The sequence below is a fragment of the Sapajus apella genome, unplaced genomic scaffold (assembly GCF_009761245.1).
Source record: "Sapajus apella isolate SASKATOON/1434 unplaced genomic scaffold, GSC_monkey_1.0 scaffold84, whole genome shotgun sequence".
NCBI lineage: Eukaryota > Metazoa > Chordata > Mammalia > Primates > Cebidae > Sapajus > Sapajus apella.
Genome location: NW_022437024.1, coordinates 2,947,408 through 2,975,364, shown reverse-complemented (window position 1 = coordinate 2,975,364; position 27,957 = coordinate 2,947,408). Strand labels below are relative to the sequence as shown.

The following is a 27,957-nucleotide window of genomic DNA, read 5'->3' as shown; positions in this document are numbered from 1 at the left end:
CTAGAGCACAGTTTAAATCTGACATTCCTTTGCTGATTTTCTGTCTTCCTCATCTGTCCATTGCTGAAAGTGAGATGTTGAAGTCTGTTATTATTGTATTACAGTCCATCTCTCCCTTTAGATGTAATATTTGCTTTATGTATTGAGATGCTCTGATGTTAGGTGGAAATACAGTTACAATTGTTAAATCCTCTTACTGAATTGACCTCTTTATAATTATATAAGGACTTTTAAATTATATTCACAGCGTTTAAAGTCTATTCTATCTGCTATAATTACAGCTACTCCTGTCCTTTTTTGGTTTCCATTTGCATGGAATCATTTTTTAAATCTCTGTACTTTCAGTCTGTGTGTATCCTTACAGGTGAAGTAAGTCTCTTATAGGCAGCAAATAGTTGGGTCACTTTATCTATCCATTCAACCACTCTAGATTTTTTACCTGGAGAATTTAGCCTATTACACTGAAGGCTATTATTGATAGGTAAAGACTGATTGCTGCCATTCTGTTAATAACTTTCTGGTTATTTTTTAGATCTTTTTTTTTCCTTTTTTCCTCTCTTGTTTACCTTTGTGGCTTGGTGGCTTTCTTTAATGATAATTTTTGATTCCTTTCTCTTTCTCATTGCATATCTGCTATAAATTTTTTATTTGTGGTGACTTTGTAGCTTACATTAAAAATCTTAAGTTATAAAACACTATTTTAAACTGATAACAATTTAACTTGGATTGCATACAAATATTCTAAGCTTCTATCTCCCCCTCTATTTGTAATTTTGTGCTTCAATTTATATCTTCTTCTTTTTTTTTTTTTTTTTTTTGAGATGGAGTTTCGCCCTTGTTACCCAGGCTGGAGTGCAATGGCGCGATCTCGGCTCACCGCAATCTCTGCCTCCTGGGTTCAGGCAATTCTCCTGCCTCAGCCTCCTGAGTAGCTGGGATTACAGGCACGCACCACCATGCCCAGCTAATTTTTTGTATTTTTAGTAGAGATGGGGTTTCACCATGTTGACCAGGATGGTCTCGATCTCTTGACCTCGTGATCCACCCACCTCGGCCTCCCAAAACGCTGGGACTACAGGCGCGAGCCACTACGCCCGGCCTTCTTTTTTTTTTTTTTTAAAGATGGTGTTTCACCATGGTGGCCAGGCTGGTCTTGAACTCCTGACCTCAGGTGATCTCTTCACCTCAGCCTCCCAAAGTGCTAGGATTACAGGCGTGAGCCACTGCGCCCAGCTCTACATCTTCTTATATTGTGTATTCCTTAACAACTTATTATAACTACAGCCATCATTGACCATTTTGACTTTTATCTTTCTTACTAGAAATGTTAAAGATTATATCATGAGAACAGCATGGAAAAAAGAAAAAAAGAAGTGTTTAAGATTATATACCACCATTACAGTAATGGAGTGTTCTGAATTTGGTTGAGTTCACCTCTACCAATAAGTTTTGATTTTCATATTATTTTCTGATGATAATTAACATCCTTTCACTTCTGTTGAGGCATTCCCTTAAGAAGGCTGATCTAATGAGCTGGTCCAGTTGAGGCGTTCTTATAAGGCTGGTCTACTGATGATGAATTTTCTTAGCTTTTATTTATCTTGGACTTTATTTTTCTTTATTTCTGAAGCATAGTTTTGCTGAGTATAGTATTCATGTTCACAGTTAATTTTTGGTTTTGGTTTTGGTTTTCTTTCAGTACTTTGAATATGTCATCCTATTCCCTTCTGGCTTGCAAGGTTTCTGCTGAGAAATCTGCTGATAGTCTATTGGTGATTGCCTTTTAAGTGACTTGATGCTTTTCTCTTGCTGCTTTTAGATTTGTCTCTCTGGCTTTGGTTTTTGAGAGTTTGATTATAATGTGCCTTGGTGAGGACTTCTTTAGGTTGAATCTAATTGGAGTCCTTTGAGTTTCATGGATCTGGATGTCCATATCACTCTCAAAACTTGGGAATTTTCTGCTACTATTTTGTTAAGCTTTCTGTGCCTTTCTCCAGTTCTTCTCCCTCTTAAGTTTTTATAGTGTGAAAATGTGTTTGCTTAATGGTGTCTCATCAGTCTTATAGGCTTTCTTCACTCATCAAGTGAAAAATTGTCTTTGGTTCAGAAATTCTTTGTTCTGCTTGGTGTAATCTGCTGTTGGAATCTTCCATTATATTTTTTATTTCATTCATTAAAGTCTTCAGCACCAAGAGGATTTTTTTTCTTTAATGATATCTCTGTTGAATTTTTTATTCATATCACAAATTGCTTTTCTGATTTTATTGAATCACCTATCTATATTCTCTTGAATCTCACTGATTTTCCTTAAGATTATATTTTTAAATCCCTTTTTATGGAAAATTGCCATTTCTTTAAGGTCAGTTTTTGGAGAGTTGTGTTTTTTGGTGGTGTGATGTTTTCTCGCTTTTTCATATTTCTTGTGTCCCTGCGTTGATATTTGGGCATCTGATAGAATGGATGCCTCTTCAAGTTTTATGGAGTTGTTATCATAGGCAAAGATTTTTGCCTGCAGATGTGTCCTAAGGTGTCAGTTGTGTAGGGTGCATTGGTTTTGGTTCCAGGTAGGTGCAGTAGTGTAGTCACCATGCAGTTTTTTCAGCTGTAATCAATGTTAGCAATGGCTGTGGATGCCACTGAGGCATCCAGGAGTTAGTATGGTTGCTCTGTCAAGTCCATGCATGGCCTTTCTGCTGGTGGCAACGGTGCCAGGTTGTTTCATGTACCACAGGTGCACAAGGCCTACTCCAATAGGATTAGACACAGTCTATCCTCTGGGGGTAGGAGTACCAGGCTGTTACACACATCACAGGTGCATAGGGATTGCTCCTTTAGGGTAAGGTGTGGCCTCCCTGCTCGTAGGATCATCTGTTCCTTGGGGGTCAAGACACCACATGGGCTTAGGCATCAAGGTTATGGCTGTTGCACTGGTCCTATACTCTAAGTAATTGAGGTTGAGATGCTGCAGCCACCGGGACAGGGAAGATGGAATGCCTCCTGGGCAGCTTATTCCTGGTGATTAGGGAACTGTAGCTGCTTGACTGGGGAGTGGTATGCTACTGCTTACAAGCAGAGTGTACTTGCAGCAGAGCCTCAGGATGGGGAAAAACAAATGGTGATTGCTGGCCCTCCAGAGCGCAATGCACTGTAGTAGTGGCTCCAGTCTCAAGATAGTGCCGTACATCACAGAGGAGAAGGAGGCACAATGGGGGATCATTTTTTGAAGTAATACAGCCATGTGAATGCCAGGCAGCTCCCTAGAATGGATTCATGGCTTGTGAAAACTGCAGAATTCTCAAGGAGCAAAGACTGTAGGCATTTGCATATTTAATGGAGATTGCTGGGAGTTCTCCTTTTCCCCACAGGGAGAGCGCCTCCTGGTTTCAAACTGATCCTGACTGGGAAGACAGAGTAGCAAAGACAGACTGTTTCATTCTCTTTCTTATGCAGCCATCCCAAGTCTCCATGCTCCACTGGGTCTCTGCCACTCCCTTATTGTACTGTGCATAATTGCTTCAGAGCCCGTATTCTGTATTCATGTCTGTGTCCCAGGACCAGCACAGAGACTTGCGTATTATAATCATTGAATAAATATTTATGGAAGGAAGGAGAAACGAAGGAAGGAAGAAAGGATGGAGACAGATTATGTCCACTTTAATGTGGACACGGTAGGAACTGTAGGAAAGAAAGTGGGGCAATAAAACAAGCAGAAGGTGAGGGCTGCCTAAGAGATCACAGTTTCTATTGCAACTTCATTGCTTTCTATTCATCCTGCCCTCCCCTTCATACCCTGGGTTTCAGAACAGGAGTCCAAGATGTTCGGGAATTGTTAACAAGGGACTTTAGATGCAAACCTACGTATTCAGCACAGGGTTTGTTTCTTGAAGCTAAGCTTTTGTGGGATGATAAATAACATTAATGGGACATGACTATGTTTTTCGGAATTAGGCAGAATTTAAGTTTTTAATAAATTACTATAAACTTGTGTTCAATTTGTTATTAAATAGAAAGGAAAATAAAACCCTGAATATGTGTTTAGCCCCTACCATGCACCTGGCTCTATCCCTGACACTATGGTAAACATTTTGTTTTTGTTTGTCTTCAGAGTTTTGTTTTTTGAGACAGGGTCTCACTCTGTCACCCAGTATGGAGTACAGTGGTGTGATCTTAGCTCACTGCAACCTCCGCCTCCTGGGTTGAAGGGATTCTTGTGTCTCAGCCTCCTGAGTAGTTGCAACTACAGGTGTATACCACCACACCTGACTAATTTTTGTATTTGTAATAGAGACGGGGTTTCACCATGTTGGCCAGGCTGATCTTGAACTCCTAACCTCAGATGATTCACCCGCCTCCCAAAGTACTGGGATTACAGGTGTGAGTCACCGTGCCTGGCCTCAAAGGACTTTTAATTGAGGATCCCAGTAATGATGATCCCCATAAGGCTGAGGCTTCAAGCTTAATGATCTATAAGTGAGGCTTTCTGGGTTGCACTTAGTGTGTTTCCCTAAGCATGTGTGTGTTCCAACTTTGCATTATCTATGGGTATGCTATCACCTCCCCTATACATGTATACATACCTCTTAAACTTAGATGTTCCCCAAATTTTCCTGTGGAGCTTGCTAAAACTTGGAGTCCCAAGTGTCATCCATAGAAATTCATATTTCATTGATCTGGGCTGGGGTATTTGTAACAAGCACCCTAGGCCATTCTAACATACTGAATCCGTAGTCCATCCTTGGAGACTGTGGGAGCTCTTGCAGTCTAAGCAGCAAAATCTTTGCTTAGCCTTTTTTGTTTCGTTTTGTTTTTTTTTGAGATAGAGTCTCGCTCTATCACCCAGGCTGGAGTGCAGTGGCACGATCTTGGCTTACTTCACCCTCTGCCTCCCAGGTTCAAGCAATTCTCCAGGCTCAGCCTCCCCAGTAGCTGGAATTACAGGCATGTGCCACCACTCCCAGCTGATTTTTGTAGCTTCTTCCCTTCTGCCTTTCCAGAAATTCCAGCTTATTTTTCATACTTTTCTTGATTAACTGACCAGTTAAGATGATTTCCCGCAACTCCACCCTGTCTCGAGAAGCAATTCCTCATGAGTCAGTCTTCATAATTGTTTCTAATGTGTTTGTTCCATGGTGTGTGTTGAGTAACTGTTGTTGGCATTTGCGTGACTACATAGTGGTTACTGTTTATTTCTGTGATTCATTCTTTTTAAGTCTTGAAATGATTTATTAACTGAGTTTCTTTTTATTTCTTAATTAAATTCAGTTAGAAATTTACCATGAAATATTATTCTTAGGCTGGCATTCATAAAACACTGGAATGTTTCATTTTCTCCTGATCTCAAATAATCTGCCTTCCAAAACTGCTAATGACAGATAAGAGCAAGATTATAATTTTAGTAGAGTGTGGTGGCTCACACCTGTAATCCCAGCACGTTAGGAGGCCAAGGCAAGAGGATTCCTCGAACTCAAGAGTTCAAGACCAGCCTGGGCAACACAGGGAGACCCTGTCTCAAAAAAAAAAAAAAAAGTTTAAAAAGATTATAATTGTATATAGTCAAAGAAATGTGTTTCTTTTAAAAGTCAGTGTGTCAGAACTTTGTCCCATCTCTGGGCCCTTTCTTTATTATCTTAAACTCTAAACTATAGAATTAGCCTCCCCAACTATAGTTTTTGCAGGCTAGCTCATTTTCTTTGCTCTAGAACTCTGGATAGCCTATATGTTTCCATCTTCCTGTCTCTTTCATAAAGAATCTTGCCTTCAAATGAAAGACTACTCCTTAAACATTAGTACTTGTGTTATTCAATCACCTACACATATTAAAGAACGCCTGCCCTCTTGTGTCCAGAAAGACTGCTACAGGAAGGAGTGAATTAGCAAACTTACCATTCCAGAAATACGGCGTTCTGCCCTACAGGGATTTTCTACCAGGGAGCTTTCTCAAGGCTGCCAAGTATGGTTGTACAGTTTGAGCACTGAAAAATGATCCCGGCCAGAGACAAATGAAAGCCATTTTACACTCTGTCAAGCCATATATCCTTGCCAGGCCATGTCTTTCTAGAGTGGTGACCCATTAAAATTTTATCCAAGGGTACTTTAAGCCTTGTACCACTTGGAGTGTACAATTTTCTTTAATTTACACAAACCTCTCTGTAGCTTAATGGTAGCCTTTAGAGGCTCATTAAGAGTTAGTTGGACAAAAAAAAAAGAAAAAAGAAAATAAACAAAAAATAAAATAAAATAATAATAATAAAAGAGTTAGTTGGACAGTCCTCTCATCGTGTGATTTTCCTACTCAAGAAATTTCAAGAAATTAAAATCAGATTGTTAGAACTGAATGGCATCACTTAGTCCCAGGCTATCAGAAGCAACAGAGAAGCAAAATGAGAATTGTCAAATTCATTAGAGGCAAGCAGGGAACTAAAATGCAGGCCCCCTGACTCCTAATCCATGCTCTTACCTTCGGCTTCAGGTGACTCCTTTCTTTGACCTCACCTTACTTATTCCATACTAGTTTAGAACAGATGGGTAACAGCATGCGGAAGGTTGGTGGGGTGATTTTACGTGGTATGTGGACAAATATTTTTTCCATATTAGAAATGCATTTATTTTAATGTATTTCTTTGGGGAAAAAACAAAAACATTAAATCCATAGTTTCTTAGATATTGTGGCATGTGATAAGGCTAAGTATTTTAAGTTTGAAAAGTGAGTTAATTTGAAGAAAGATATGAAGTAGTACATTTGTTAAATAGCTTGATTTAGCCATTGACAATGTATACGTATATCAGAATATCATTTTGTATGCCAAAATATATACAGTGTTTACTTATAAGATATTAAAATATCATTTTGTATAACATAAATATATTTAATTCTTGTTAGTTAAAAAATAAAAATATTAACTAAATAATAGTTTAGATAGTACTAGATATGGCAAAAATGATAAAAGTTGTTAAAAAAAATGGTAGAAATTTGAAACTATCTCAGTCTGTTCTGACTACTATGACAAAACACCTCAGGCTAGGTAATTTATAAACTGTAGAAATTTTATTGTTCACAGTTGTGGAGGCTGGGAAGCCTCATTAGACTTGGTGTCTAATGAGGCCTGTTTCTCATAGACAGTGCCTTCTCTCTGTGACCTCACATAGTGGAAGGGTGCTACCTAGCTGCCTCAGGACTATTCTATAGGGGTATTAATCCCCTTCAGCAGATGAACCAAAGGAACTTTTTTTTTTTTTTTTTAAATACAGATGGGGTTTCACCATGTTGGCCAGTATAGTCTCGAACTCTTGACCTCGTGATCCGCCCTCCTCGGCCTCCCAAAGTGCTGGGATTATAGGCGTGAGCCACCGCGCCCAGTGAACCAAAGGAACTTATCACACTGGCCTCTTATAACTCTACCATTGGGGTCCTTTCCTTTCTGACACTTCTTCAGCACTGACAGTTGGTCCATTACTGTCGCTGATGACAATATATCCTGTTTTTATTACAACTGTGCCAGATATTCCATCCTTTCCATACTCGTCCCAGTGTAAGCCACAAAATAGGCCTTCAGAAAAGACTGTGACTTCACTGATTTTTCTGTGTTGCTGCCAACATTTATAAAATAGCATTGACCAAGAGTGTCAGTGCCTTAGTTTCAAATCCATGTTTACTTTTCTAAATGTAGATGTTTTTCCATTTATAAAAATTATGTAGACTTAGCCAGGCGTGATGGTTCACACCTGTAATCTCAGCACTTTAGGAGGCTAAGATGGGTGAATCACTTGAGGTCAGGAGTTTGAGACCAGCCTGGACAACATGGTGAAACCCCATCTCTACTAAAAATACAAAAATTTGCCAGGCATGGTGGTGCACTCCTGTTAACCCAGCTACTTAGGAGGCTAAGGCACAAGAATTACTTGAGCTCAGGAGGTGAGGTTGCAGTGAGCTGAGATCACGCCACCGCACTACAGCCTGGGTGACAGAGCCAGACTCTGTCTCAAAAAAAAAAAAAGAAAAGAAAAAGTAGACTTACACAAAATTTGAAAAATACAGGGAAGTAAAAGAGAAGAAAAAAAGGCATTCATATTCCTGCTAACGAGCCCTGCTAATCCCCTCCCTAATTAAAAGTTCTTCTGCAAAATCCTAGCAAGTCGGGATTGATATCTGTTTATCATTCTGGAAACTTGCAGTGTTCTGGATTTAACATATTTTTATTTCAAATCATAAAATAAATTTTCAATGGAAAGTCCAGGGGTGGACATCTATTGGCACCTGTATAAACAGCAGTTGGACGACTTGCACAGAGGTGATCCAAAGCTGGGAGAGGCTACTGCGGATCAAGGATAGTAATAACTGATATGCTTACAAAATGCATCGTGTCTATAAAGCTCTTTGCTAATCATGATGGTTCAATATTCCGTGTATACATATGCTGATGTATTTGTCTTTCCTATAGGGTTTTTGGTGTCTCTGGATGACTTTTACATTCTTAGCAGTGGATTGATAATGCTGCAGACCACGAACAGTGTGTATAATAAAACCCTTCTAGAGCAGGTGATTCCTGAGACTCTCATGGCCTGGCAGAGAGTCCGTGTCGCCAATATGATGGCAGATAGTGGCAAGAAGTGGGCAGACATCTTTTCAAAATACAACTCTGGTAAGTGATCCTGCGGAATAACTTTTCGGCAGAGACATATGTTTTGATTTAGGCTTGTTAACCCGTAAAGTCATGCCCCTGTCCCATCTTCATGTCTCCTGATATTTCAGGCACCTATAACAATCAATACATGGTCCTGGACCTGAAGAAGGTAAAGCTGAACCACAGCCTTGACAAAGGCACTCTGTACATTGTGGAGCAAATTCCTACGTATGTAGAATATTCTGAACAAACTGATGTTCTACGGAAAGGTACTTTCTTCATGCCATAAATCTGAGTATGTGTGTGTGCACAATGTGTGGGGAATGCACAATGTGTGAATGTGTGATGGGAGAGGGTATGGTGGGGAGACAGGCTGGGGATGCCACTGCTAGTCACACTGGAGGAGAATGACCAGGTTTAGCACAACATGTAAACCTACTTCCCCAACTCCTACAGGACAATGTGCAGACTGGGACACAAATCAGGCATTCATGACCCTGTGATTTCTCCTGGTTCTAATATTACCTTTTCTCCTGTGTTCCTGGCTAAAGCTTTAAGTTCAATTTAGCAAATATTTATGGAGTGCTCCTGTGGCCCAGGAACTAGAAAAGCAAGGATGCAGAATCCCTGACTCAGGAGTCTAATAGGGAAGCAAAGCACTCAAAGCAGCTGCTGGAACACAGGATGGGAAGAGCTGTCACCAGGTCTGGTGTACCCAGCCCCGTGGCAAACCTAAAGAGAACGTGGCTGTTAGTGGGTGAAGTCAGAGAGGGTACTTCTGGAGGGCAAGGAGTCCAGACATTTGAAACCAGGAGGCTCACTGCTTTGATTCAAATCTCAGTTCCTTAAAATCTCAGGCAAATTATTGAATCTCTCCAAGCCTCACTTTCCTCATCTATAAAACAGAATCGTGATATACGTCCACAACCACGTATTTGTAATTTTTAAATTCCAAAACTCTAAAACCACAAATTGTTATTTCTTTCTTATGTTTCATTTTGATTTGGTAGTCTAGCTCACTTGGTAGCACGGTAAGACCTGATCTTAACTCATTTGGCAGCAAAAACTGCCAGAAAGAAACTTTAAGTGGTTTTTAATTTGTATTTTTTTTTTTTTAGATGGAGTGTCACTCTGTCGCTCAGTTTTGAGTGCAGTGGTGCAATCTCAGCTCACTGTAACCTCTGCCTCCCAGGTTCAAGCAATTCTCCTATCTCAGCCTCCTGAGTAGCTAGGACTACAGGCACATGCCACCACACTCAGCTAATTGTGTGTGTGTTTTTAGTAGAGATGGGGTTTACCATGTTGGCCAGGTTGCTCTTGAACTCCTGACCTCAGGTGATCCATCTATACCTCGGCCTTCCGAAGTGTTGTGCACAGCCTGTTTTTTAAAATTGTCTTTATTTCCTCTTAGAGAGACCATGCATACATTAGGCTACAGAAATATCGTTTTGATTATGAGGTGTTTCCCAAAGAGACTGTAACGTCATATAATCCATGCACTCCATTGCTGTTCTAAAATCTGAAAAACTCTAAATTCTGAGACTCATCTGGCTCCCAAGAAGGATGTAGGAGTGTGGACCTCTACAATTTCAGAGGATGATCATGAGAATTAATAGAGATAAGTAGATAGATTAATTGAGAGAAAATGTGAGCCTTAAAAATCCTACTGACAGTTCAGCCTTTATGTTTTAGAAGTTGGGAGTTCCCAACAAGGGAGAGTAGACTGGATGGGAAGAAAGGAGACTAGGTAGGATTCTATTGCAGCAGAGCAGTGGGCAGATGACTAGACACAGGATCGAGATAAAGTGTGGGCCCTAGGGATTAGGACCTGGTCCTTGGTTTTCCAGGTCCCCAAATTGATTTTGTAATGATGCCTAGAGTGAGCCTGGTCAGTGAAGTCTGGTTCATACCAACTAAATCCACTAAGACTTACGCATAAAACAATTTTTTAAAGTGGGAGTTTTCATTGCCAGGCATTTCTTATGCTACCAAGCAGTGGACCTACCTTCTTTGCTTGTTACGAAAATCCATCCAAGAAGTCAAATCATTAGGTTGTTACTCGGTTAGCATATAGCAATTCAAAACAGAGAGCTCAGCTGATCCCTCCAGTTGCTAAGAGCCTGAAAAGAATAGCATGCATCAAGAGAGAGATGCCTGCTAAAGTAGTCTTTTCTTCTTTGGACAGCTGCTGATAACAGAATGGTAGACTTGGTTCTCTGCAGTCCCATAGCTAGACCCCGTGAAACTCCCTAAGACTAAAAAGAGTTGGTAGTGATCTGTCTGTATTTTTCTTTCTTTTGCCAGAGGAAAGAAGAACAGAGAGTTAAATTCAGAGTACCTACTGCGTTCTAGACACTATTCTGAGCCTTTTACTTAAGCTCTCTTGTTTGACCTTTGTAATATACTACCACATAAGTGTTATTGTTGCCATTTTACTGTGAGTAAAGAAAAGGTCAGAAAGACCCATGTGTTTTGCCCACATTAAAAGTGGGTGCACATCTCCTAGCATTTGGAAGCAACTGTGGTATGGTAGCAGAAGTCCTGGATGTTTTAGTTAGAAGGCCTGTGTTCAGTCAAGTTTTGTGAGCCAAGGAAGGCATCTGACCTCTCTGAAACTCTGCTTCTTCTTTTAAGAAAAAGGGATGGTAATACTTATACATCATCAGGTCGTTGTGAGATTAAACAAGTTGCTCTATTTTATTTATTTATTTTGAGACAGTGTCTCGCTTTATCACCCAGGCTACAGTGTAGCTTTATGATCATGGCTTACTGCAACCTCTGCCTCTCGGGTTCAAACTGTTCTCCGGCCTCAGCTTCCTGAGTAGCTTGGGCCAGAGGCATGCACCCCAATGCCTATTTTAAAAAGTATTTTTAGTAGAGGCAGGGTCTTGCCATATTGCCCAGCCTGGTGTTGAACTTCAGAGCTCAAGCAATCCGCCTGCCTCGGCCTCCCAAAGCGCTGGGATTACAGGTGTAAGCCACTGCAGCAGGCCAAGTTGCTCTATTTTAAGTGCTGTTATAAATCATGAAGCTTTATGAAATGTGAAGTATAAAGCAGACATTTTCTTTATTCATTTGAGCTGTTTTCACAAAGATAAATATATACTAATCATCTGTTTACCAAGTATTAGATACTATTGTAAGCCCTCCATCTGAATACATCTAATGCTCATGCTTACGAAGATGCTTAATGCTGAGTACTTAATGACCATGAGAAACTGAGGCACAGAGGGGTTAAGCAGTTTGTCCAAGGTCACATACGTAATAATGGCAGAACCAGGCTTCAAATCCAGGCAATCTAATTCCTGAGTCTATGTAACTTGGTGATGTTTTAGCAACAAATCTGTTTTTCTTCTGTAATTTCGATGTTATCCATATCTCCGTTCTTCCGATGCTGGCTGTGTCTCAGAATTAGCAAGGCTGAGTGTCTTAGCATTTGCTTTTTGTCTCAATAACCTCACCCCCAAAGAGGAGGTCCTGTGCAACAATACAAAGGAGAAAGGCAGACAAGGGCCAAGAGAGGAATGTAGAGGTGGGAGAGAACCCTGAATGGTGGAGACATTCCTTGACTGTCCTGTAGGCAATAACCCAGGCCACTGTAATCTAGGATGTCTCTGAAATTCTGCTTTTACTAGAGAGAGCTGTGTCACATGTGTGGTGCTCAGTGACTACTGGTTGGTGTGGCCTTCACACACTATGAAGCTTTGAATGAAGCCGAGCCCTTGTAAATGTTTAGAGTCAAAGGAATTAAAAGCCTAATGGAACCTAAAAGATCATCCCCAATCCCCTCACATTATGGACTTCTCTCCCTCCCCATTGATATCTTTCAAAAAAAGAAACAGAAACAAAATAACAAATGAGGTTACCTGCCTGAGACCAAGGTTTTAAGCCCTGAGCCTAGAATTCAGGCTTTCTAATCCCAGTGCTGTATTCTTCCACTTCCTCACGGTTAGCATTTGACAACTTCCTTTTTAGGGCCACAATGAGAACAACCATTTCTTGGCATTTCAGTAACTAAATCCACTTAGATGAGCTCCCCAGACCACTTTGCATTATACTTTATTTTGCTCTATGGAGAATATGTTTATTTTCTGGCTTAAAGATTAAGAATTTTGGGTGAAAACCAGAGAATTCTGATGCTTTTCTTCCCCTAATGAAATAATCTAGAGGTACTGATTTAGGCAATTTATAAGGCTGTTTGGTGGCCAGGGTTCACATTCAAAGCTTTATTTCCTATACATTATTTTGTAATTAAACACCTGTACCCACTTTCAAACTAAATGATCATGGATAACATTTACTTTGCTCCCTATCTCTTCTTTTCTGTCTCCTTCCCTGTCAATCCCTCCCTTATGTCCCTTTCATTCCAAATCAGGATATTGGCCCTCCTACAATGTTCCTTTCCATGAAAAAATCTACAACTGGAGTGGGTATCCACTGTTAGTTCAGAAGCTGGGCTTGGACTACTCCTATGATTTGGCTCCACGAGCCAAAATCTTCCGGCGTGACCAAGGGAATGTGATGGATATGGCATCCATGAAATATATCATGAGATACAACAGTACGTAGCATATTTCTCAAGAATCATTCTTCAAACCTTCTTTTCTTCCCCATGGGTAAAGAATCCATGTAAGTTTATCATCTCTGTACTAGAAGGAATTGTAAGAAGTTATTTAAGTATTTAGTATTTAACTAACATTATACATTTTATACTCAACAAATAAAACTTGGGCCTCCTTTATAAAATGAAAGAGAAGAGTGTATACATTTTTTAATTGAAAAGATCATCTGTAAAACACAGAAGAAATAACTCATACAGGGTCCTTTATAATTTTTGTTCAAACACAAGTTTCCTTCCAAGGATAACAGCAGCTAATAAAACAAAAATTGGTCATAAATACTTCATTTTTTAAGGAACAGCATCAAAGTCAAATTTGCATTTCTTTTCTTGGAAACAACTGATGCACAGTTACCTCGTTGTCTCTCCCATCCATTTTCCACTGTGTAAGGTTCTTACTGAGGGCAGGCCAAGGACTTACTCCTTCCTCACAAACCCAGGGAGATGTCTCTATGTGGAAGTAGGCTGGGCTGAGGGGGCCTGTGGGGGTACCCTCTCTAATTATCTACACTTTAACAGGCCCCAAAACCTTCCTGTGGAGAATTGTGTCTCTGAATCGCCAATACTCACTCTCTTCTTCATCGCTCTCTGTTTTCTAGATTATAAGAATGATCCTTATAGTAAAGGTGACCCCTGTAATACCGTCTGCTGCCGTGAGGACCTGACCTCAAGTAACCCAAATCCTGGAGGTTGTTATGACACGAAGGTAACATGCTGTTATTGGCTTTTGAATTTAATTCCCACCAGCATACAGGCCTCTCCAAAGGCAAAGTTGCACAGGTTTTTATGGCAAGAAGCACAATAATGTGTCTAACCATAAACTCAACCCAGGAATCAGCTTTTTCAGAGATTCTGGTGGTAGGTCCCATTATCTAACTTCCAAGTCCCTGCTCTGCCACTTGGTAGTAAATCACATAATTCTGTCATGCTTCTGTTTCCTCATCTGTGAAACTGATACAACAGTACTTACCTCATAAGGTGTTGTGAAAAATAAACCTTTAATCTCTGTAAAATATTTCGAGTACTTAGTGAGTTATTTGTAAATGCATACAATCATAATGATGATGTTACTGTCTTAAGTTTTACCAGACTGGCCCAACGTCCAAAGAACATATTCAAGCAGTGTGATTCCATGTTAAACATGAATTGAATTTAGCCAAAGGAGCAAGTTTGGATTGGATGACTGAAGCACAGAGGTTTTTCACAATGTTAGAATTGATAAGTGCTGTAATGTATCTCAAAATATGACTAATAAGTAGGTTTGCTATGGTGCGTTAAAGCCGGCTTACAGACATGCAAGAACCAATTGCTAGCTAACATCACGTTGATAGCTTGCAATCAGTCAAGTGGCCAGGTGTGGTGGCTCACACCTGTAATCCCAGCGCTTTGGGAGGCCGAGGCAGGTGGATCACAAGGTCAAGAGATCGAGACCATCCTGGTCAACATGGTGAAACCAAAAATTAGCTGTGCATGGTGGTGCACGACTGTAGTCCCAGCTACTCGGGAAGCTGAGACAGGAGAATTGCTTGAACCCAGGAGGCGGAGATTTCGGTGAGCTGAGATCGAACCATTGCACTCCAGCCTTGGTAACAAAAGCGAAACTCCATCTCAAAAAAAAAAAAAAAAGAAAGAAAGCAGTGAAGTATTTACATTATGGAAATCAGCAAACACTACAAATCAGGAACTTTTTTCCTCAGAAAGATGGTTGTTAAAAATTGACCTGCCTACCACTGGATTTGGGATGTCTGAGGGTATGAGCCATTTGGTTGGTGGAATCATGCTACTGCATCCTTTTGCACTCTTGGCTTGGGTGTGTGTCTTTTCATCACCTGTCCTAAATTATTGAAGAAGCCTGTCAGAGTAAACTGTTTATTCTATCTTTGGCTCAAAAAATTATAGGAATGCTGACCTCAGTTACACATTATTATCTATTAACCTAATATCTGAACAGAAAATGCTTTTAAGTATTCTAAGTTCCAGCTCAACCTTCTTTTTAGGTGTGTGATGAAGGCAAAGCTTTAGCCTCAGTGACTGTCAATGTTATGTTAACATTTTTTAAAAAGGATGGATGTAGAGAAGCTGGCGCAGATGAAACCCCAACGAATGCTTTTGTATTCCTTTTTAAAAATGGTATTTGCAAGCATTCAGTCAAGTGTGTGAAGTTTGTATCCATCGCAGAATGCACAAAAAAAATCACCTCTGCTGCCTTGCCTGGGAGAACTCAGGCCAAGCTTCCCTCTACCAAATCTCACTTCCAGAGACAGAGACCTGCAGTTGTTTTTATCAAAAAGTTTCTGTTGAAGGATATTCTTTAAAAATATAATTTATCTCTGTAGAGTCATTTTGAATATGGGGGAAATCAGAAGAGATTCTCTTTCCCCTCTAAGATTAAGATCCACTGCAAGTCAGTGGTTAACGTGTTTTTCAGAACCATGACCCTCAATTTTTGACAGTGAGCTCCTTCTACTTTAAGACTCTGTTACCACCCTGATTAATAACTTTTTCTGAGGATTTCATGTATTCTAGGCTTTGCTTTGAGCATTGCTTGCATTAATCCTCATGCCAATTCTATGAAGTAGGGTTATCAGCCCATTTTACAAAGGAGAACACTGATTCACAGAGGGGTTAAGTGATGTTTTTTTTTTTCTCTTCTTTTCATTTATTTATTTTTTTAAGATGGAGTTTCACCATGATGGCCAGGCTGGTCTTGAACTCCTGACCTCAGGTGATCCACCCATCTCAGCCTCCCAAAGTGCTAGGATTACAGGCGTGAGCCACCGCGCCCAGCTAAGTGATGTTTAAGTAAGTTTTGGAGCTAGAATTCTGAATATGAGTAATCTGACTTCACATTTCACTTTTAGCTACATAGTTCATTTCACACACTTCTAGTCAATTCACATTCAATGCCAAATGTATATAGAAGACTATATCATATAAAGACAATGCAAAAGATGATGGCAAGAAAATTTTGTTTTAAAGACAGTGGCCTGGTGCAGTGGCTCCTGCCTGTAATCCCAGCACTTTGGGAAGCCGAGGCAGAGGGATCACCTGAGATCAGGAGTTCGAGACCAGCTTGTCCAACATGGCAAAAACCCATCTCTACTGAAAAAACAAAACTTAGCTCAGAGTGGTGGCCTGTGCACGTAATCCTAGCTACTCAGGAGGCTGAGGCAGGGGAATCTCTTGAACCCAGGAGGCAGAGGTTGCAGTGAGCTGAGACTGTGCCACTGTACTGCAGCCTGGGTGACAAGAGCAAAACTCTGTCTCAAAATAAAATAAAATATAAAAAGCTAACATTGTGACTTTGGAAGTGGGGGGGGGGCGGAAAGGCCATGGATTTAATTTTTTGCCGAATGATTTTCTAAAATGTCCTCCTCCTCTCTCTTTCCAGGTGTCAGATATCTATCTAGCATCTCAGTATACATCCTATGCCATAAGTGGTCCCACAGTACAAGGTGGCCTCCCTGTTTTTCGCTGGAACCGTTTCAACAAAACTCTACATCAGGGCATGCCAGAGGTCTACAACTTTGATTTTATTACCACGAAACCAATTTTGAAACGACATAAAATGAAGGAGGGAGATGATGAGGAACTAGAAGGCTACAAATAAGATACCAAAGGCACTATTTTAGCTATGTTTTTCCCATCAGAACTATGCAATAAAATATATTAAATTTGTCACTTTGATTTCCCACTGATTTTGTTTTTTTAGCAAGCACTCACTGTAAGGTAGAGCACTGTAGAAGAAATTATATATAAATAATACTAAGCTTCAGCATACATGGTAATATACAAGAGGGTATGGCAGAAACTGCTCCTTTATTCAGCAGAATCCATATTCTCCTTTCATGCCTGCTCACACAGACCACATCTCCCAGTGTCTCTCAGATGGTTGTGCCACATTATTCTAGCCACTGGAACCCAATATGGGTGCCACTTCCATGACTGGCCCATAAGAATGCTCCTATACTTTCCCTTTTCCCTGGATGAATATGTCTAATGACAAAACCCTAGGGGAAGCTGGAGCTTCGTTTTCAAAGGAACCTCTAGTAGTTAGTGATTTTTCTGGTCACTAACAGGCATCAGTTGAGTCTTTTCGCGGTGTAGGCTAGGCATACAATATAGTAAATCTTACTGTTGCCTCCCTAAGTTAAAAGCACCTATACGATCTGGCAACAACCCTGCATAGCAACTTTCTTTCAAAACTGGACAGTTAGATGTGGTCCAAGTGCCATGGAATTGCCAAGTAGGTTAAATAAGCCATACTTTATAGTATGTAATGGGTGATTCTAAACAAGGTGGAGTATTTTTAAAAAACAAAAAAGCCACAAGAGTAAATAATCAGAATGAATCAGAGTACTCAGAATGTTAAAAACCCAGTAGTTTTATTTCAAAGTATAAATTTCAGGCTTGTTGGACAAAACCCCACTACAGTTAACACCTTAATACAGACACTACTCTACTGTACATTTAAAAAAGAAAAAGAAACAACACATACACACACACACAAAAAAACCTTCAAAACCCTAATAAAAATAGGGCAACTTGCTAGAGCCCAGTTTGTATTAGACATTAGGAAGGTCTTACGTACATTGTCTTATTATTTACACTTTCAATTGCAATAAAGAAAAATTAGGATGCAAGTTTCTTACAAAGGATTTTTATATTTAATTTTGAAATGGCTGATAAAACACTAAAGCCAGGATCCCCAAAAGGTGTTTGATTGCCCAGTTACCTTATGTACAAAAAGCAAACAAAAAACCAGACAAAAACAAAAACCTCAAAAAAATAATAGGGAGAGCACTTAAATATGGGTACGTAGCTGGTTCTACAAATAAAAAACAAAAGTTTATTTTAACATGGTGAATTATTTGAAAGTGAGAAGACAAAACATGTATTTGCATTACCATATTCCTCCCCATTGGCTGGCTCAAGGGGACGGATGAGTTTCAGGAATTAGATAAGTCTGCCACACTAGCGAACACTTTATGAGAATTGCTGATTTTTGTGTGTGTCCCAAAAGTTAAAAAAAAAAAAAAATAGGGCATTTGCCAGTAAAAATAGTAAAGAAGGTAGAATCACACATTGGTTTTAGACAGTTATTTGCTGTTGCAAATACGGGGACTTGGGTTTTCGGGAAATTAGAATAAAACAGGCCAATCACAGGTCAGTGATAAAATAACAAAATCATAGGATGTTGAGGATACTGAATTGGCCCAAGAAGGAACGTCTTGGAAGGAGAACATTTGGAAGGAAGGTCTTTGCAGTACCTTACTGTGCTAAGATCACAGTGTAAAAAAGTGAGAGATGAGGATACCACAGGCATTACTTTTTTGACCTTGTACAGTACTGGAAAGCTCATGAAACAAGATAAATGAATATCATGCAATATTAACCCTAACCTTGTTGCATAAATGGTAATTTGTAGAATATATAAAGCAAAAGTGCAAACAACAAAAACTAAGTTAACACTTACCCAATGCAGTAAGAGAACTGTAAGATACAGCCTGCTTAAGGAGATATGCAGACAGATGGACCTAACATTTAGGCTGTTTGTTTTAGGTCACTTTTTTCAAAATATTTATTGTCTGGCAATGGGGATGGAAGTAGGGAACACCTCTCTGTGAGGCAAATGGTATCTCAATATCCACTTTTCAAGGAAGAAAGCTCTCCACTTTTCTCATAAACTTATATACTATCTTAAACAGTATGCAGTATTCTGCATATTTAAAAAAATGAATCCAGAGGAATCGAAGGATATAGTTACCTCATAAACTGTTAACAACAGATGTCTTTGCATGTGATTTATAAATTTCTTGGCAAGAACAGGATTTTTAAAAGAGGCTTACTCACACTTGACAGAGTGAAAATTACTCTCACAGAATGCAAAGTAGAGTAATAAACATGACCGTTATCTTTAAATGCCACACAGACATCCTACATTGCAGGTTGCAACATCAGGTTTTCAGAATTTCCAACAGGCAATACCTACACAAATATTGCCAGGCTAAAAATGTAGCAAACTTTCATTCCCAAAATGGGAGAATCTCGCTTATTTGTAACACTTTGTGAAAATACTATGAAATTAAAAAGGTAACCATGGAGTGGAAACTGCTACTAGAGAGTCTGTTATCAGTAGCTATTTGTACTGAAGTCCTCCATTCTCTCTCCCAGAAGAAACAAACCAAACAAAAAGCGTCTACCAGCATTACAAACCTGCCTCAAATAAAAGCCTGGTGTTCTAACCTAGCACCTTTTAGTAAATCTAATATAGCTGTTGCCCCTACATGCCATGGTAGGTTAATTTGAGGACATCATCTTATATAATTTTCCCCTAAATATTGCGATCTCTCCCTGTACCTTCCTTCCAACTGGAATAAAGCATTTTAAGTAATTATTTTACTTTAGTAAATCTATTTTTAGGATTCCTATTTGAGAATTTAATTGTTTCCCTTGACAGAAAACATAATATAGGCTAGGATAATAAATTTTCTTTTTATTCTACTGGGCTTTCTTCATCTGATTATGTAATGCTATGAAAGATTGTTTTTAAAAGATTAGTAAATATAAATAAAAATGTTCATCAAGAGAACATTTTTTAGGTTAGGTAAGAAAACTGTTACCACGTGACCATAAAAACAGCCAATAAAGAACAATTTGAACATGGGCCTTCAATTCTGTAGACAGGAATAATCTTGAACACATAATCAACACTGCAACCACGTCAGGTCAAAACATATACATGCAGATATAGACAGGTGTTCATACACATCTACAAGATTATCGACTCCTTCCTTTTGAAATTTTTGGTGCCGTGACACTGGCAACTTCTTCACCATCCTCATTAGCTCTAGAATGAGTAATGTCTACGTAGGTGGTTGGCAAATTTGATTTATAGCATATACCTTGTGGTCTCATTTTCTGAGAGTCAAAGGAGGTTTGGAGCATTAATTTTTTGGCAATCTATAGGCTTTCTTCATCATCAATCAAATCTCATACCTCAGATGATAGTGTTACTGATCGGTCAAAAGTCTCTAAAGAGTTTCTTTACAACTAGAATACTTCCTATTACAAGCCATCAAAGCTGCAAATAAAACGTTAATAAAAGCAAGAGCTCCCTCCTGTAATTCTAGAAAAAATGAATGACTATTTTGAGAAGGTACAAATATGAATTCAAATACTATAAAGGAAGAGGATTTGTAAGTTATGTCACAAACTCCATGAATTCCTTTCAAAATACTCTCAACCACATTCTCACTCATAAAACTTAACTGAGCCCTCCAGTCCTAAACTATCTACACTCAGAACACCTACCTGACACCAGTGCAGCTGGTCCTCATATTAAAAATCAATGACCTAAGCTGAATTTTAATAACTTTGAAGAGGAACAGAGATACACAGGAGGTTATATCTAACTGTTACATAAAATGACCTCAAAGGATATACTTTAAATTCTTTTTTTTGAGACAGAGTTTTGCTCTTGTCACCCAGGCTGGAGCACAATGGGGCAATCTCAGCTCACTGCTACCGCCCCCTTCATGGGTTTAAGCAATTCTCCAGCCTTGCTTCCTGAGTAGCTGGGATTACAGGCATGTGCCAACATGCCCAGCTAATTTTGGGATATACTTTAAATTCTATCCAAAGCTACCAATGGGTACATCAGGCTCAACTTGGCACCATCAAAACAAAGTTCAAAGGTTGAAACAGGAAGGATGATATGAGAATAAAAAGGAAATGAAGCTTTCTCCTTTATATTTCAGCTTGTTCTTATATTGTGAATCTTACTGTTTGCTTCCTTTGAAAGAATACTAAGGAACTGGTATTGGGTGATAGCATTGGGTAATAAACTAAACAAGAATCATTTTCATAATCTCTAATAGTATGCAACATGGATACAACGTTTATGAAAAATTTTCTTCCACAATATGGTTTTCTCTTGGTCCACTTTACACAAAGTTAAATAGTGACCAAAAATAAAAGCATCTATAGTTTTCGAAGAAAACAGCACGTCAAATTTTTGGAGTTAAATGTGATGCCACAGATGAGACTGTGCATGCGATATCTGTGTGTACATATACATCTATGTACACACACACACACACACACACACACACACACACTCACACACACCTTGGTTTAAAAATCACTTGAGGAGGCTGGGCATGGTGGCTCATGACTAATCCCAGCATTCTGGGAGGCCAAGGTGGCAGATAATCTGAGGTCAGGAGTTCAAGACCAGCCTGGCTAACATGGTGAAACACTGTCTCTACTAAAAATACAAAATTAGCCAGGCATGGTGGCAGGTGCCTGCAATACCAGCTACTCTGGGGCTAAGGCAGGAGAATTGCTTGAACCCAGGATGTGGAGGTTGCAGTGAGCTGAGATTGCACCACTGCACTCTAGCCTGGGTGACAAGAGGGAAACTCAGTCTAAAAAAAAAAGTTATTTGAGGAGGTGTGCTATATTTGGTAGAGATGAAGGAGAAATCAAGGATAAAAGGCTGAAAAAGAAGAGTAAACAACAATGGACATATGGCCATGTTTATTTTTTATTTTTGGCCATGTGTATTTTTGTAGATAATCTTTAAGGCACAAAACAAATGTAAAACCAGATTAGGAAAGGAAGGGGGCCACTGCAGATCTTTTTTCACCTAATTAACAACTCAGGAGACTCGACAAAAGAAAAAACAAATAGATCCCATCCTGTGTTCAAATTAACCTATTTTAAACTATCTAGCCATTTTGTTTTTTATTTCTTTGGGTTTTGATTCTGTTTAAACCACTTAACTAAAATGATCCTACAGATCCTTTAAAAGCAGAATCATGCCAGTTACACATCTCCAATCCTTTGATCTACTTAATTTGTATTTTAAGAGGTAAATTTGAGAATAAAAATGGGAGACCCCAATGCAATAAGACATAAATAGGGAAAAACACACACAAACACCCATACATATTCCCCAGCCTCAAAACTAAACCAAGGTACGCATTTACATTTCGAAACCCCAAAGCCTAAACTGTCCAGGAAAAGATTCTTGCTTTGTGGGCTGAGTTTATTTTGCTTCTGTTATAAACAAATGTAGTGTATACACACATCTGTCCAAGAAATCCACAAGGTGGATTTTAGTGGGGTATCATGCACAAGATTAAAAACAAGACCAAAAGGTGGAAAATTTAAAAGAGGAAAATATAAAGGCTCCAAGGTTTAACTGCTCTGGGTAGAAGAGATCACATCTGTTGACTGAGGATCACAGAAAGGCCCAAAACGTCCATAAATATCCTTGGCTCGTACTGCAAAGTAGTATTTGCTACCAGATACAAACTGGGTGAGAGTACATGCCATGGGCAAGGGAAGTGCCTTTACTTCTCCAATCTTTTTCCACTGCGAGGGCACAGTGGCACTGGGTTCCTCGTGGTAAGCATAGAGATGGTAGCTATCAACAGTGGCACAGCTTCGATCCACCTCCAGGACACTCCATGACAGTACTATGCCATTTTGACTCTGAACTCGTGCTAACTTCAAGTGTGGCTTCTGAGGCAGAGATGTGCTGGCAGCTTCTGGGGGCAGACGCTGTGGTTGTGGAGCTTCTGGTAAGGGTGCTGGGTGCACAGGGCGTGGGGGCTCCTAAAAAAAAAAGTCACACTGATTTATAATGATCACAAAAAGAACTATTTTAGAATGTTAGAATTAAAACACCTTAGAGAACAGATAGAGAGATATTATTTTACATCAAGAATTCTAAGAAATACCAAATATTGTGATAAAACTGGGAAGTTCTATTTGGTGTCTATTTCCCAGACCTAAAATACTTGGAGTTTTTCTTGGGAAATAAAAAGCCCCTGCTGATGGAACATCATTTTGATGAACATCCAAATAATGAGCTCCTTCTAACAAAATAATTTATGATCAAATTATCTATGTTACAGATTCTCACTTTAGTATGATGTAACACTTTTAAATATCATGTATGGCAGCCAAGATCATAAAAAACTGGAGTATACAACCTACTTTCATTTTTAAGTTATTTTGTAATATAAGATAGTAGTATATTCTTATAAGTAAGAGCATTAACATTCAATATGTACTATATTCTTGGCCAGTTTATAAGAAAAAGGCGGTGTTTAAAGTGAATTGTGAAAGATAGGATCCAGAGATGTGGAAATAATCATGTACCTTTCAGCCAATAGATAAAGCATGAGCAAAGGCATGTGAACAGGAACAAGTATTAACTTTTTCTTAGACACAGGGTATATGAAAAAAAATCTGGAAAGATAGGTTAAGGCCAGATGATGAAAAAGTATGACTCTATTTAGGAAGCCCTACTGATTTTCCTAACACTAGAACATCATCATCACAATGATATTTCATACTAATCAAACACTGCCAAAAGTGTGTCACAGGATAATGTGACATTGTTTTGGAGGCTAAATCTACGGAGAAATCTTTGGTTCTCTCTATTAGCTCTTAACTAATGAATTCCCAATATCACTGGATTCTTTAAAACAACTGATGACAATATAGCAGTTGGACGTGGCACAGAGGGAAAGAATATAATCAGAACATGGAAAAATGAAAAATGTCCTTTTTAATTTAACTATAAATTAGAAATGGTCTATATTTCACTTCATATACCCCACTGTGGACCTGGTTTTGTACACTGTACACCACAAGCAAATTCAATGATTCTAAATAATCATCATCCCTAGGAACATTTCTTCATAACAGTAACATCAATTTTTAGAAATAAACTTCTGGAAAAGCAGAAACACCTAACATTTCCCTTGGATATAACCGCTTTAAAGAAAAATGTCAACTACAATAATATTTTGTAGCTTTACCGTTGAGAATTTTGCAAAACCAAGCACCAACACTTACAGTATGCACTTGTGGTGGTCGATGATGCACTGTGAGCTGAGGTCCTGTTGATCCCAGGGTTAGTCCATTGTTTACAACATACGTGGTTGTTTGAGGCACTCGAACTGTAACACCTACAAAAAAAATTACAGGATAAAATGATAATTCTCTCCTAAGTTTGGTGGAAAACTGACTAAATATTTGAAGTCAGTGAAGCAATGCTTTCAAGATTGGAAAAGCAAGTTACTTCTAACCTAAAGGTCTTATTCGTATTTAGCCAAGCTATCATCCAGCCTGTGGATAAAGAAACTTTCTGATATGCAAGCACTTAGAAAAAATTCTAACTACCATAAACCCTTTATCAAGTAGTCACTGGAGAATATATGCCACCAATATGTGAGAAAATAAAGAGAAAAACACGAGACACAAGCAACAGGAGGTCCAGGACAGGGAGAAATAAACAGATCCTTACCAGGAGAACTATGAACACAAATCCTAGAACACTACTTGTGTACCACATGTAAACAGTAAATGGCCGTAATGGAGCAGTGTGACTCAAAAGACATACAAATTGGCAGTATCTTCATAAAAATCTCTGCTGTCTCATCTTTTCAACCAGTATGGAAAGCTAGAATAAGTCATATTTGCCATCTATTAATGAGGCTCTTCTCATTCTCTCCATGCCCAGCTGATTGGTTGAAGATACTCATTTCACCCCACAGAAAAATGCTGTGACATAACACCAGGGAAAAATAGAAAATTTAGAGCCACCTACTGCCCTGACCATATACCTGTCATATATTCAGTACCTGGCCCATGCTGTAGTTCTGCCTGGTGCCCTGACTATGGTGAGCCAAGTTTCCCAGAACTCATTTCTAATCTTGCTGATTAATTTTCTCAGACAACGCTCTTGTAAACTCGAGAGAGTTGAAGCCAAACTATGATCCAGAGACTCCAATCAGTTTATTTTCTAATGATGGCATTACTATGTTTCTTTAAACAGCTATATTTGTCCTTGCTATTACATTTTGCAAAACCAAATACTACATATGTGTGATAGTTAACAGTGAGTGTCAACTTGATTGAAGGATATGAAGTATTAATCCTGGATGTGTCTGTGAGAGTATTGCCAAAATACTGGCCTGTTGTGGGACCTTCTGATTATGTAAATTAATACTTAATAAACTTCTCTTTATATATATAAACATTTACTACAAATAAAGTATATACTTTATATATATTAATATATGTATATAAATAAAACATATACTGTATATAAACTATAGCATATCCTCTTAGTTTTTACATATATAGCATATACATATTCTTTATATCCTATTACTTTATATATACAGTATATATTTTATACATACCCTATTAGTGTAATACATATATAACATATATAATTTGTATCCTATTAGTTTATATTATGTATCATATAAATATTATATACAGGATATATACATAGGGTGTGTGTGTGTACTATTAGCTCTGTCCCTCTAGAGAACCCTAATTCAGACTTTGGTACCTGAAGTGGGGTAAAGAGGAATGGAATATTAAGGATGGAGTTCTTTCATTGATTTTGGGGTTTCTGGAGTTGGCTGCTTAATATGATTAGACCCAAAAATCCTAACAACTCTATTTCTAATAGTATAGAGAACACTGATAACCCCTGGGGTGAACTGTCTAGAGAGTTATACAAAGTAAATGCGTTTGATACTCCTGATTCACTGCTTCTGAGAGGCCAAGTTTAATGCCTATACATACATAATACCTTGGACCATATGTGGAGAACATAATGAAGCTGGTCAGTTGTTCCTAAGTTCAGTGGACAAAGTGATAAAAGAAAATCATGAAATCAGGGATTCTGTCTCCTGGCTTCAGAAAAACATACTGAAGCTCAAATCTGCCAAGACTGCCCTGAATGAGTCTTATCTTCTGTAGAGAAAGAGCTGAAATTGTGGAAAAACAGACACAAGCTCCTATCATGCAAGTGGCTGACCTGCAACAAAAGATGTATGCACAGCCTCAACAGGTATCTACTGTTAAAGTGACAGCATTAATTGAAAAAGAATGGGACCCGGAAACTTGGAATGGCGGTGTGTAGGAGGACCCTGATGAAGCTGGGGACACTGAGTTTGTAAACGCTGATGAAACTTTTTGCCAGAAAGAACAACTTCCAACCAAGCATGGTGGAAGCACACCTGTAATCTCAGTACTTTAGGAGGCTGAGGCAGGTGGATCATGAGGTTAGGAGTTCGAGACCAGCCTGGCAAACATGGTGCGTAGTGAAACTCCATCTCCACTAAAAATACAAAAATTAGCTGGGTGTGGTGGCATACGTCTATAATCCCAGCTACTCAGGAGGCTGAGGCAGGAGAATTGCCTGAACCAGGGAGGCAGAGGTTGCAGTGAGCTGAGATCATGCCACTGCACTCCAGCTTAGGCGACAGAGCAAGATTCTGTCTCAAAAACAAAAAAAGTTGGAACAGCTTCCCCATCCCCAGTAGTGACAACAAATGCTCCCTGACCCATACTGCCATCAGCCTTTCCACCTTTGTCTGAGGAGATAAAACCTGTGCTGAGTGAGGCAACAGTGATGGCCTCCCCTGACGCAGTTGCCTGGCAAAATAATGTTGATTCTTCTCAGGAGCCACCCCAACACCTCTCTTTGTTTCTAGGCCTATAACTAGACTAAAGTCCTGGTGAACATCTAGAGGTGACATGGTTGAGAGTGTGACCTATGAGAAGGTGTGCTACACTTGAAGAGAACGGTTTTGAGTTCTCTAATTTGTATACACAGAAATCTGGAGAACAAGAATGGGAATGGATATTAAGGAAATGAGATTATGGTGGAAAGATCATAAAGATAGATCAGGCTGAATTTCTTGATTTAGGCCCACTAAGTAGGGACTCTGCACTTAATGCTGCATTTCAGGGAGTCAAAAAAGTCTAACAGATCGTTTGCTTGGTTAGTTGAAATATGGATTAAAAGGTGGCCCACTGTGAGTGACCTGGAAATGCCTGATCCCCCTTGGTTTAATGTGGAGGATGGGATCCAACAACTAAGGGAGACTGGGATGGTGGGGTGGATCAGTCACTTTAGAGCTACTCATCCCAGCTAGGAGGGTCCAGAAGATATACCCTTGCCCAATGCCTTGCAAATCAGATTTGTAAGGGCAGCACCTGCATCTTTGAAGAGCTCTGTAATTGCTCCTCTCTTTATGTCAGATCTAATGGTGGGAACTGCAGTCACTCAACTACAAAATTTAAATACAATGGAAATAACTGGATCCTGAGGTGGCAGGGGCCATGTGGTGGCACTCAACTGTCAAAGGCAAGGTGGGAGTACCTACGGTAATGGACAGCAGAGGCAAAGTGGCAATCAGAAGAGTCTCACTTGTGTAGAGCTCTGGCATTGGCTAGTTAATCAGAGTATTCCTAGAGGTGAAACTGATAGGAAGCCTACTGTATTCCTACTTAATTTATAAAACCAGAAAACTTCTAGGTTGAATGGACAAAAGACTAAATTGAATAATAAAAACAGAATGACAGCCCCTCAATAAGTTTCCAGACTTGAGACAATTTACAGACCCAGAACCCCTTGAATGAAGGAGGGGTCAGGTCCACTTGAGGAAGGACCCCAGTAGATTCCCGACAATTTATGCAGTGAATCTTTCTCCCATCCTTTCCCAAGGAGACCTCCGGCCTTTTACCAAGGTAATTGTGCACTGGGGAAAGGGAAATGATCAGACATTTCGGAGACTACTGAATGCTGCCTCTGAGCTGATGTTGATTCCAGGGGACCCCAAATGTCATTGTGGTCCTCCAGTTAAAGTAGGGGCTTATGGAGATTAGATAATT

General features: G+C 39.3%; 2 protein-coding genes across 9 annotated transcripts in view; one reads left to right on the top strand and one right to left on the bottom strand.

The window, feature by feature from the left end:
• Positions 1-16,924, top strand: part of PLBD1 (phospholipase B domain containing 1) — a 57,844-nt gene extending 40,920 nt beyond the window's left edge. Inside the window, exons 7-11 of the mRNA XM_032253709.1 lie at positions 8,439-8,639; positions 8,750-8,890; positions 12,997-13,182; positions 13,839-13,945; positions 16,631-16,924. Coding sequence (XP_032109600.1) covers positions 8,439-8,639; positions 8,750-8,890; positions 12,997-13,182; positions 13,839-13,945; positions 16,631-16,849 — 854 coding nt within the window. The 3' untranslated portion in view covers positions 16,850-16,924. The remainder of the gene's footprint in view (positions 1-8,438; positions 8,640-8,749; positions 8,891-12,996; positions 13,183-13,838; positions 13,946-16,630) is intronic.
• A 5,303-nt stretch (positions 16,925-22,227) lies between these two features.
• ATF7IP (activating transcription factor 7 interacting protein) overlaps positions 22,228-27,957 on the bottom strand; it is a 126,982-nt gene continuing 121,252 nt past the window's right edge. For all 8 annotated transcript variants that reach the window (XM_032253702.1, XM_032253707.1, XM_032253701.1 and 5 more), the window contains 2 exons: positions 24,115-24,227; positions 22,228-22,863 (listed from right to left, as the gene is read on the bottom strand). In XM_032253702.1, the coding sequence (XP_032109593.1) occupies positions 22,444-22,863; positions 24,115-24,227 (533 nt within the window). In that variant the 3' untranslated portion in view covers positions 22,228-22,443. The remainder of the gene's footprint in view (positions 22,864-24,114; positions 24,228-27,957) is intronic.